This window comes from Xenopus laevis, chromosome 4S, assembly GCF_017654675.1.
Source record: "Xenopus laevis strain J_2021 chromosome 4S, Xenopus_laevis_v10.1, whole genome shotgun sequence".
In the NCBI taxonomy this organism is placed as follows: domain Eukaryota; kingdom Metazoa; phylum Chordata; class Amphibia; order Anura; family Pipidae; genus Xenopus; species Xenopus laevis.
The window spans coordinates 8,073,264-8,085,593 of NC_054378.1; the positions used below are offsets into that span (position 1 = coordinate 8,073,264).

A 12,330-nucleotide genomic window follows, 5' to 3' on the forward strand; every position below is an offset into this window, starting at 1 on the left:
CTTTGCAGGACTAAGACTGTGCACATGCTCAGTGTGGTCTGGGCTGCTTAGGGATCGTCATAAACAAAGCTGCTTGAGTTCTGCATGGCTGGGAAGTAAGGCGGGGGCTCCCCCTGCTGTTCATAAGTATGATTGTTTCCCTGCAGAGCAGTTAGGGACCGTCTGACAATTCCTATCCACAGCAGTAAATGAAGGGAGAATTTCTCTGCATACAGTCAGGTTTCTTATAAAAATGGTACACATTTTTTTTAATTAAAGTATATTGGAGATAGGTTTCTTTTTCATTAAAAAAAGTAAAAATGGGATTTTATTTTTTTTGCCTTTACATGCCCTTTAAAAAACTCGATTTGAGTTTTTTCTCTGAAAAAAACTCGAATGTCAGGAAGGCTGCAAACAACTTCAAACTGATCCCTGGACCTATCCCACTGACTTAAACAGTAATTTGGCAGGTTTTAGGTGACATATAGTCAAATTCTAGTTCTTTAAGGACCAGAATATGATAAATCTCGAAAATTGAATTTTAAATTTTTTAGAAACACAAATCGAATTTGAATTCAGATTTTCAATTCAAACCTTGATGAATCAGCCCCATAATGTTAGTTTCCATTGTGCGATCGTTCTAGTGCCAGAACACAAAATCTGCCAATAAATATGATTAATAGTTAAACACGCTGTTTGACATTATGAAAATATCCTGGGACAGTATTGCCTAGAATCTATATGTGGGCACCGAATCCACTCCTTGGGAACACTGATCCACACAGTGCCGGGCCAAGTCAGTCGGGCGCCCTAGGCAACCCGGCTGACTATGTAGCCCTCTTTTCAAGCGTGTGTGAGCGCGATTGCGCACAATTGCGCACTTGACGTTAATACCAGAGCTGCTGCCGGCGATGGGGGACACGAGTCCTATGTGTGCATGCATATGTGCGGAAGAGCGCAGGCACACACTAAAAAGACAAGAGGAGCTGCCCGAGATGTGAGACACAAGGGTCTGAACTAGGGGAAGGCGGCAGAAGAGGTACTTGCCTGGCGCCCCTCCGCCTTTGCGCCCTAGGCACATGCCTCTTCTGCCTACCCCTAGTTCCGGCCCTGGATCCACATTCTAATTTGCATATGCAAATTAGGGTCGGGAAAGGAAAAAGTGGAAAACAATTTTTTTACTTCCTTGTGACGAAAAGTCCTGTGGTTTCCCTTTCCGCCCCTTATTTGCATACACAAATTAGGGTTTTGTTCAGCCAGACACAAGGATTCGCCTTCTGAAAAAGGCCGAATCGCGAACCAAATCCTGGATTCGGTGCATCCCTAATCGTTTGCCGTCTACACAACGCCCACCCTGGTCTACTGTCCAATATTCACGACCTGCTCCCCCCCACCCCGGAAGCCCTATGGCAAAAATGCTAGGGATTTTTATATAACAGCATTGGCTTTTAGAAATGGTGTAAATGATCTGTTTGCCTTTAATTTGAATGACAATTCTATATATATATATTTTAGTATAATGCCATTAATCTGGATCAGTGATGAACGAGATTTGCCCTTTATCATCAGGCTCCTCTGTCAGTGCCGTCTGTTATATCATGACTGTGTAATACCTATACAGATATATTTATATTTACTGCTGTTCTACTTCCATACATATTATTATTATATAGTAACTCGGATAATAAATGTAAATGATCCCTGTTCTGCAATTGCTCATTTTTCTTTCTGATTTGCTGCTTAAGTTAATAAAATGGTAATTATACATGACTTCTTGGGCTTCGTTACTAACCTGAAGCCACTATAGCCCTTTCACAGGGATCGAAGTTCTGCATCTCCAAAGATTAGGGATGCACTGAATCCCGGATTCGGTTCGGGATTCTGCCTTTTTCGGCAGGATTCGGATTCGGGCCTAATCTTTCTGCCTGGCCGAACTGAATCCGAATTGGGGTTGCCACCTAGCCAGTAAAACACCTGCCGGAGGCAGTATTACGATTTTACTGGCAATATAGTTGCAGGTAATTTGTAATATTAAAAAAGAGCCCTTGGCCCGCCCCCAATTCGCTCAGAATTTACCTTTTTTTCAGGCTTCTGGCCATCACTCGTGTTGCTCTGCCCTCTTTTGCGTCACTGTGTGTGGCTCTGCCCCTTTTGCATCACAGACCACCCCCTTTTGTTCCCTCCGCCAGCCGGTAAAATTTTTCAGAAAAGGTGGCAACCCTAATCCAGGGAGGGAAACCACGTGACTTTTTGTCACAAAACAAGGAAATAAAAAATGTTTTCCCCTTCCCACCCCTAATTTGCATATGCATCAGCACTGAGGCATCAGATTTACTAAAGAACGAAGTGGCTAACGCTAGCGAATTTTCACCCGCAGGGACATCGCCAATTCGCTAGTGACACAGACTTTGTTAGCGGTCATTCGCACTCTATCGGCAGGCAATTTTTCACTCTGGCGAACGGACGTTACTCCGCAAATTCACTAAAATACGACAGAGTTTCCTTCACCACCTCAGACCAGGCAAAGTGCTAAAAAGAAGCCAGATCTTCCTCAATCTTCTGTGACATAAATCATATCCTGTGAGCCGAAAATGCATCAACGTTCAAAAAACGCTGGCGACTTTTCCTTTTTTTTCAGCCTGCAAAATGACTAACAAACTTTTTTTTGGGTAACCGGTTTTCTCCAGACATTTATAACATATGGAACATTCATTTTACAGTGGGCTCATGTGTAGGGCATTATATTAACTCTCTTGTCTTTATTAAGGTTCCCTGGACTTGTGTAATTTAAACCGGTAACTTAAACCATTTACAGCAACATTTATAACAAAGATGTCCATACAACTTTAAATTTTCCACCCTATGCAAATTGACCTAAGCACAAGATCACTAGCGCAATGAATGCTAGCGCAACTTCACTATGAAATGCTCGCACTGCTGAAGTAACGCTAGCAAAAAGTCAACAACGTTTTATGGCCTTGACGCAACTCATAAACGCATATTAGTAAATTGGTGTAGTCTGAGTGCATTTGCGCCTGGCGAAGTGTTGCAATGGGTGCAAAGCTGATGCTTGCGAAAATTCGCCCGTTAGTAAATCTGCCCCTTTAACTAAGAATCCTAAGCTTATCTTCTCAGCAGCTGCCCACCAGAACACACTGAGCATGTGCAGTGCCACTGACACTCAAAAGATGGCCTTATAAGATCCAAGAGGGCAAGCCGTTGTTGACAATTTGAAGTCCTTATTACTGATATAGGACTCTGGACTGGTACTGTAAGTTCACTATACGCATTTCCATCCCTATTTTTAAAAAAAATTCCATGTTTTTTTCAAACAATTCAGACAGATTATTTATTAAACAAATTCAGCAGGAAATGTACATAGTCCCCATCCCTGAATCCTGGTCTAGTGACCAGTGTTTTTATTGTACAGTAAATTCGGTTGCAGTCCATTGCATGCACAGAGCCATAAATAAACATACAGGGGTTGATCCAATAAGAAAAAATGGTATCAAGTATTTTAACCAAGGCAATTAAACATTGAACGTTAAGGATTGCCTTTGTTTTACCAGTAACACCTTATCTGATCTTCTTTACTGGCCAACACTCCCAATGCCCAGTGCCAAACCTTCCGTTCATTCTTGTCTCCAAGAAATTATTCTTATTCTGGTAATTGGGTCGGATCAAAGATGGTGGACACCTGCTCTAAACAGTATCTGTGGAATTAGTTGGCTGAGCATTCTCCTGCTCCGTAAGGTTATCAACCATGTCTATTATGTCTATCGAATTTCCTGACCCATCAAGAATATAGTCAGTTGGAAATGTGATTCTAATTGGGGAAGAAGGCATAGGATACTCCTCTTTTTTTTCTAGAGGTTCATCAATTGGTTTTTCTGTAGGTGAATATATGGGATCAATGAAAAATATGGGAGTATAAGGTTTAAGCAATGAGCTTACATCAAATGACTTTTTGGAGTGAACTCGTATAGTAATTGTTGTCGAAGGCTCAGGAGAGTTGAGTTCTTCCATGCCAGATGGAGTAGTATTATCAGGGAGCACTGTCATTGTAATTGTGGAAGGTACAGAAGAAAAGACTTCTTCCATCCCTGATGAGCTTCCTTGTTCTTCAAACAGTGGAGAACTTTCAGGATTGTTATTGGGTGGCACTGTTGTAGTGATTGATGCCAAAGGCTCAGGAGAAAAGACTTCTTCCATGCCAGATGAGCTTCCTTGTTCTTCAAATACTGGAGTAGTTTCATTATTGTTGGGGAACACTGTCATCTTAACTTTTGTGGAAACATCTTCTTCCATCCCAGATGAGCTTCCTTGTTCATCAAATAGTGGAGTAACTTCAGGATTGTTATTGGGGGGCACTGTTGTAGCGATTGATGCCAGAGGCACAGGAGAGAAGACTTTCTCCATGCCATTTGAGATTCCTTGTTCATCAAATAGTGGAGTAACTTCAGGATTGTTATTGGGGGACACTGTTGTAGCGTTTGATGCCAGAGGCACAGGAGAGAAGACTTCTTCCATGCCAGATGAGATTCCTTGTTCATCAAATAGTGGAGTAACTTCAGGATTGTTATTGGGGGACACTGTTGTAGCGATTGATGCCAGAGGCACAGGAGAGAAGACTTCTTCCATGCCATATGAGCTTCCTTGTTCATCAAATAGTGGAGTAACTTCAGGATTGTTATTGGGGGACAATGTTGTAGCGATTGATGCAGGAGGCACAGGAGAGAAGACTTCTTCCATGCCAGATGAGGTTTCTTGTTTATCAAATAGTGGAGTAGCTTCAGGATTATTATTAGAGAGCACTGTTGTAGTAATTTTTGTGGCTTCTGTAGCATTAACCAACTGGCCTTTTTGACCCAATATGGAGGGATCTATCAATGGTGCACCAGTGGGGTTATCGTAAGTGCAGCATAAAATCTTGATCTCGTAATCCAAGCAGCTGTCATTCCCTTGATTTTTATTTTCACAAACCAAGCCTAGAGAAACCCCACATTCCTGAGTGTAGGACAGTTGATCCAAGGGGATATAGGGAAATCTGGCTAGCCTACAACTCACTGCTTGAGGTGCACTACATACAGCATGCCCTTCAGCCCTTATGTTCTCAAAAGTCTCAAAGTCTCCACCATCTGGGCCTGATGTTGGCCTGTAGACGTTAAACCACTGGGACCAGTAACAATTTGGCTTCTGGGAATTATTGTCTGCACTGCCTGTAAAAGACAAAAATTAAGTTTTAGGACTGAACAGGCTCACAAAACGTAATAACAACAGAATGGGTAAAGCAAAGTGAGGCATAGTTCACACAAGGGGTTTTACGATGGTGAACAGGGGCGTAATTACAGAGGAAGCAGACCCAGCGGCTGCCTGGGGGCCCCGGAGGTATAGGGGCCCCATGAGGTCCTAATTCATATATATTTTTTAATAAATATTGGTAAAATGGGTCAATCTCTAGATATTTTGGGGGGCTTGAAACATAATTTGCTATGGGGCCCAGTAGTATCTAGTTATTCCACTGCAGGTCAAGTTTGTTGGAAGTCAGAAGATGGTTTGTCATTGTTAGGATGAAGTCTTCCATCAGATCACTTAATAGCCGTTGTCTGATCTTAGTCAAATTATACCTGATTGGCTGGATCTGTAAGCCAAATACTTTAGCTATTGAATTCTGTTGAGACTGGATGCACTGTATAAATGGAATATGTCGAAGAACCAAAGTTATGTTTTACTAGGACAAGTCTTTGCCTTCCATTCTTGATTTACCTATAGGATCAGTTCGATCTACTTAAAGAATAAGTAAACCTTTAAAATAAATGAATGGAAAAATGATGAGAGTACTATTCTTAGAACGTTTGCAATGTACATTCATTATTTATTATTTTTTAATTCCAAGATATTAAGGGATACATGTACTGTTAATGTGAATGAATTTTGTTACAACAGCGCCACCTGCTGGTCAGTTTCCCACCAGTCTGACCACCAAGTAGTCAAGGAAGTTGTCAGGAAAAAGAAAGAGGCTGCTCTGATGTTCTTCTGCTTAGGGAAGATTTAAGAATAGTTTTATAATTATTTTCCTAATTTTAAGAACATCAGAGCAGCCTCTTTCTTTCTCCTGACAACTTCCTTGACCACTTGGTGGTCAGACTGGTGGGAAACTGACCAGCAGGTGGCGCTGTTGTAACAAAATTCATGTATCCCTTAAAATCTTGAAATTAAAAAATAATAAATAATGAATGTACATTGCAAACATTCTTAGAATAGTACTCTCATCAATTTCACATTCACTTGTTTTAAAAGTTTACAGCCCCGAAACGGTAATAATTGAGGCCTGAATCATCTACAGTAGTTCCCCATCTTGGAACTTGTTAGGCCATTGTTAAGGGTCATTTAAACCTTAAACCCAAACTTTGCCCAGTGAAATACATTTGTCCTTCGAAGCCACTTTTCAATTCACTGTACATTCAATTCATCTTTTCAGTGGCTTTGAAGTTAATTGTAAATGTATCTGCCCCTTTCTGTTGTCTTCGCTGGTGGTTCGGACCTTTGATTCCATGAAGCAGATGCCAGTTTATTACCAGACCTTTGGCTACATTATTTCAAGAGACAGAACCAGTAGTGGCAGATGTTTGAAGGGTGCCAGACCAAAGTAAAATATCAGCATCACTAGTAAAACAATTTGTGTCAATGTCCAAAAACCATGGGGAATTTTAGAAGTTTTGGAAATTACAGTTATTTACTAGATATGCTTAGAAGATGTTCTTCTCGTTCACCTTACCCCAGGTTAGGTTACCCAAACCAGCTAAGTTGTGTCCCGCTCTGTGCCTTAGAACTTACCTGTACTTTCTTCCAGAGGTGGTGGGGTTCTTTTCTCTGGGGAATTGGATATCTGGTGACAGGGGCAGCACAAAAACTGCACCTCATAATCCAGGCATTCCCCCCCATTGTCCTGGTTAGAGCAGGTCAGGCCATTACTAGCCCTGCACTCGGCCACATCCTTAAGCTCATTGAAGGGGACATATGGGAATCGGACGGAACGACAATGAATTCCCCATGGTGCCTGGCAGATACGGTATCCCGCCTCTCTGATTCTATCCAGCGTCTCAAAGTCTCCGCCATCAGTTTTGTTGGTCGGCCTGTCCACGTTGATCCATGGAGTCCAATCACAGGGGGCCGAGCAGGAAGTGGAAGGCTGAACTGCAAGAAGAACACATTTGTACAACAGGGAAGAGAAGCAAGTTGCAACCATAGAATGTACAGCACATAAAAAGTGTTAAGATTGCCCACATCTTGTAACCCACATCTAGCGCTCAGTAAATAGTACCTGCTGATTGGTTGCTTAAAGGAGAAGTAAAGTGTAAAATAGACTAAGGCTAGAAATGCTGCATTTTGTATACTAAACATAAACATGAAATTACTGCACCACAAGCCTAATCAAACAAATGATTTATGCTTTCAAAGTTGGCCACAGGGGGTCACCATCTTGTAACTTTGTTAAAAATCTTTGCAAGACCAAGACTGTGCACATGCTCAGTGTGGTCTGGGCAGTTTAGGGATCGTCATAAATTATCAAAACAGCACAAGTCAAATAATATCTGCCAGAAGATGATTAATAATCAGAATATACAGACTGCACTGGGTCCTGTGTTTTCATGTAATCTAATGTGGATTTTATAGTTTTTGTATTGTTTAATACAAACTTTCTCCAACTCTGCAGAACCAGTGGCTGCAGCAAAATAATTCACCAAATAGAATCCCTGTTTATCTGTTGAAATCTGGCTCCATGATCTTTGTCCCTGCAGCTGGAGATGGAAACAGTAGAGGGGATGTAAAGGCAAAAATAAAATCCAATACAAATCTCTACACAGTCGCCGACTGCTCTACAGGGAAACAAACAAAGCTGCTTGAGTTCAAAGCAAAGCTCCCCCTGCTGTACATAAGTATGATTGTTTCCTGCAGAGAAGTTAGGGATGTCTGACAATTCCTATCCACAGCAGTAAATGAAGGGAGAATTTTTACTGAATACAGTCAGGTTTCTTATAAAAACGGTACACATTTTTAAATTAAAGTATATTGGAGATAGGTTTCTTTTTCATTAAAGAAAGTAAAAATTGGATTTTTATTTTTTTGCCTTTACATGCTTTTTAAGACCCCTATCTTTATAAGCCACTCAAACCTTGGCACATGTGGTCTACTTAGTAGCTAGTTTACTATACATCTAATGTTCCCAATGGCTTAGTAATAAATGTATTGCCCCATAACAATAATAATACATTCCCATCTAGCAGCTACTAAGCCCCACTGTGCAAAATCACTCCTCTTTGTCAAGGAACTGTCCTATATATATAAAGGTCTTAGAATTAGATCGAAATGTTGACCAGCTCTTTTTAAATATAAATTAATAAAAATGGATTTTTAACCTTTTTGCCAAATCCTGGTGTGCATCTTTGTTTTTGCAAAGTATATATATATATATATATATATATATATATATATATATATATATATATATATATATATATATATATATATATATATATATATATATACTTTCAATTTAAATGTGTAAATGTAATTGCCTTATAAAGCAGTGAGGAGTCAGAACCAGCAGTGCAGAAAATAGAAAGGGGCCAGACAGATACTGCTATAGGAATTACAAATACTGTACCTTTAGAACCACTACAAATGTTAAATTGGTTGCTAAGAATGAAATGCACGTGCTGAGCTATAAATACATATGTTTGTTTGTTAAGTGTATCAGTGCACACACACCGCACACGTGTTGTTTATTTGTGAGTATGTGTGTGGGCCCCAAATGACATTCAGGATCTGTTCTGTATTAAACTAATTCTGACACGTGGATTTCTTTTCGGGGGTCTGTGTAGCCAAGTGGGTGTGCGGGGCCCCACAGTGGGAATCCTATGTGTAAATAACAATAAACAGTTCTCTTTTGTTATGGGTTGGAATGTTCTACTAGTTTCTGTGGCTATTATGTGCCAGGGTGGCTCTCTGTACCTTAGCACAATTAGCCAGCAGGGGACCGGAGCTTCCAAACAAGCCAAAGGCAGATTATTCTTTACAGTAAACACAGTTTCTTTTGACTTTAATCAGTGCAATGAACTCAAACAAAGGGCAGAAACTGCATTAGGCAGAGTGGGGGGATTAGTTATCTTTACAGATTTAGGGCAGTGGCACAAACTGCTTCTGGGGGAGATTAGTCGCCCAGCGACAAATTCGCTCTTCTTCGGGCAACTACTGTCCCCTAAATGCCTTCGGCTTTCCAAAGTCGGCCAAAGGCAGTTCGGGGAGATCAGTCGCCCCAAAGAAGAGGAGATTTGTTGCCGGGTGACTAATCTCCCCGAATCTGAGCGTGTGTCTCTGCCCTCAAAGGTGGGGTGATCCCCTTCAGGGATCAGGATATGTTTAACAATGTTGGCCAGTCACACTGAGGCCAAAGATTACTATGTCATACTGTATGACTTGCAATGGCTTTATGCGCCCTCCTTACCCCCAAAGAGGGTCTGGACAGGGAGTCAAATTATTTCCTGGCATTCCAGTTACAGAGCGGCCCAAACAGCCCCCCACCAGACAACTAAATACTGACTTTCTATGGCATCTTATAGCAGCCCCTCTGGCATTTGCCACAACCCACAAATTGCCAGTCCGGGCCTGCCCCAAAGTGACTGATTTGGCAAATACTGAAGCAACTGCAACAGATTTGATTAGGTAGATATTAAACGTTGACTAAGGACTCATTTTGGCACAAAACAAATCATTTGTGTTGGCCCAGACATTTTTTGGTACAAAATGGGCAAACTGCATGGAAAAGCAAGTCTGGCCCTGGTTGTTGTCAGAAACCCAGCCCCTGTATTTGGATAATAGGGAAGATCAGGGCATTAGGGACTACTTGGGGTCCCCAGTTTTCCCTAGGGTTACAGTGTAAAGGTCCAGGCTTTTAGGGTACAACAGGGATGCAATTTATCTTGAGCCCCCAACAGTGATATAAGAATAAGTTACTGGGCTCCACAGCAATCACTTTAGCCTGCCCAAACATTGTGATCAATAAATAAAATAAATTAAAATTGCCCCCTTTACCAGCATTTGTAGAATTATCCTTCTCTATAGTTATGGCCCAACATTACTGGGGAGATTAACAGCTTGATATATTATTCTGACATTTTCAATACAGACATCAATGAAATCATGTAACTTCTAATTGCTGTTGCACTACAACTCCCAGCATTCCAGGCTGTCCAGGGGAGCTATAATTTGATTTAAAAGGACCCGTGGTAGACGGTCACTGGTTATTTGTTACATGTCATTGCATATAGGAGTATTTGCAGATATCCCTTTAAAGATGTGGCACAATAAGGGTTACAGGCATGGGTATCTTTGTGTCTTTCCCATGGGTCCCCAGATGTTTCTGGACTACAACTCCCAATATTTTTAGCACAGAACCAAGGTTTAACGAATCCAGGGAGTTGTAGTCCAGCAATATCTGGGGAACCAAGACAAAGAAACAGGATCTTAGGGGAAACCATGATAATCAACACTGGCATGTCAATAAATTCCTATGAGGGCAGAGACACACGCGAAGATTAGGGGAGATTTAATCATATGAAGAAGAGGCGATTAGTCGCCTAAATCCCTGGATTCGTTAAACCTTGGTTCTGTGCTAAAAATATTGGGAGTTGTAGTCCAGAAACATCTGGGGACCCATGGGAAAGACACAAAGATACCCATGCCTTCCCACCGGCTAAAAACTAAATTGCGGGCTGGATGGCACTCAGGGCTCTTTGTTTTCCGAAGTTGCCCGAAATTGCCTCTCAAGGAAATTTCGGGTGAATTAGGAAAACGAAGCGTCCGAGTGCCATCCCACCGGCAATTTCGATTCTAGCCGGCGGGAGGCAGTTCGGGGAGATTAGTTGCCCGAAGAAGAGGCGATTTGTCGCTGGGTGACTAATCTCTCTGGATCTCCACATGTCTCTGCCCTTATAGTTTTATAAGAATAATACAGAATATGGCACAAAATAGTGAGCAGCTCTTGTAGTACTTGTACCATAGGCGGTGCTACTCCCATGCAGCATAATGAGAAGCAAGCATCAAGGAGTAACTCAATAGCTACTAATAAAATAAAGATATAGAAATATTGGCATCTCCAAAGTCATCAGAGGACAGAAGAGCAGAAAATGACTTACAAGTAGTTCTTATACATTGATAAAGAGTGAGTAGGACTTACCTGGGGGAGCTTTGATCCCAGTGATGAAGCAGAGGGTAAGTACCAGTGTTGGGTGCATGGTGATAGGAAGGTGTAAGTGGTTAGTGGTGCGTTGTACCTTATATCCTATCTGCTCAATCCTCCTTACATTTCAGTTGTTAAGTTGGGGGGCAGGGGAACACCAATCAGAATAAAGCTCCTCCCTCTCCTTAATATTCAAAATACAATGGTCAGTTATGTAACAAGGCAACCCAGAAGGGGGTCCACTCTAGAGGATTGGGAAGCAATAACATTTTCTTTATTCTTTTATTTGTAGAAAGTGAATGGATACCAAGTCCGTCCAACCTGCCTTTCAGGTTTTCAATTAATCCATCAGGCTCTGCCCCTCGTATTCTGCTGAACAGTTCAAGCAGTTCTGTCCATGTACTATATATGACTTGGTGCCCTCTGTTTTGGGTTGTAATAAGTATCTATAAGAACTTGTATCCTATTATGTTTCATGGTGACTTATAAGTCCTGTATTTTATTGCCCATGGGATAATGAAACAATGTAGTAGAAGCCAGCTGATGAGAAGACCAGGAGGAGATCTGTCTTCTTCACTATTATTTCAGAAGATAGAACCAAAGGACAGAATGGCATAAATAGACACTGCATTCAATGTCAAATAACTAATATTAATGTATATAGGAAAGTTGGTGAGAAATGGGGTATGGACACCCATTGCACCATGGAAACAGGGACTACTAACTAAAAATGCAACACAGAGAGTTACCCAAGGGGACCTTAAAGAATCCCGTGAGCTCTATTTGTTCATTTCAGGCTATAGCTACATCTGTTATGGCCACACTAGACACCTAGTTCACACTGGCATAATGAAAACTGTGTGTGGCTTAAAGGAGAACTAAAGCTTAATTAAAGATGTAGGCTAGAAATGTTGTACATCAGGGGTCCCCAACCTTTGATATGCATGAGCCACATTCAAATGGAAAGGCTTGTGTTGAAGAGCAACACAAGCATGAAAAGAGTTCCGGGCAGGGCAGCCATCAGGGGGGGGGGCAGGGGGGAGAGTTGTATGGGGCCCTGCGATTCCAAATAAGAACTTTGATTTTTGCTATTTGGTAGCCCCTATGTG

General features: G+C 41.5%; 1 protein-coding gene across 1 annotated transcript; it reads right to left on the reverse strand.

Annotated features, from left to right (window-relative positions):
* Positions 1 to 3,300: 3,300 nt before the first annotated feature.
* On the reverse strand, positions 3,301 to 11,377 carry LOC121393064 (mucin-5B-like). Its single transcript, XM_018260134.2, has 3 exons — positions 11,219 to 11,377; positions 6,817 to 7,176; positions 3,301 to 5,198 (listed from the first exon to the last, which is right to left on the reverse strand). Exons 1-3 carry the CDS (start codon positions 11,274 to 11,276, stop codon positions 3,682 to 3,684), a joined length of 1,935 nt encoding a protein of 644 aa, XP_018115623.1. The 5' UTR covers positions 11,277 to 11,377; the 3' UTR covers positions 3,301 to 3,681.
* Between the last annotated feature and the right edge of the window lie 953 nt (positions 11,378 to 12,330).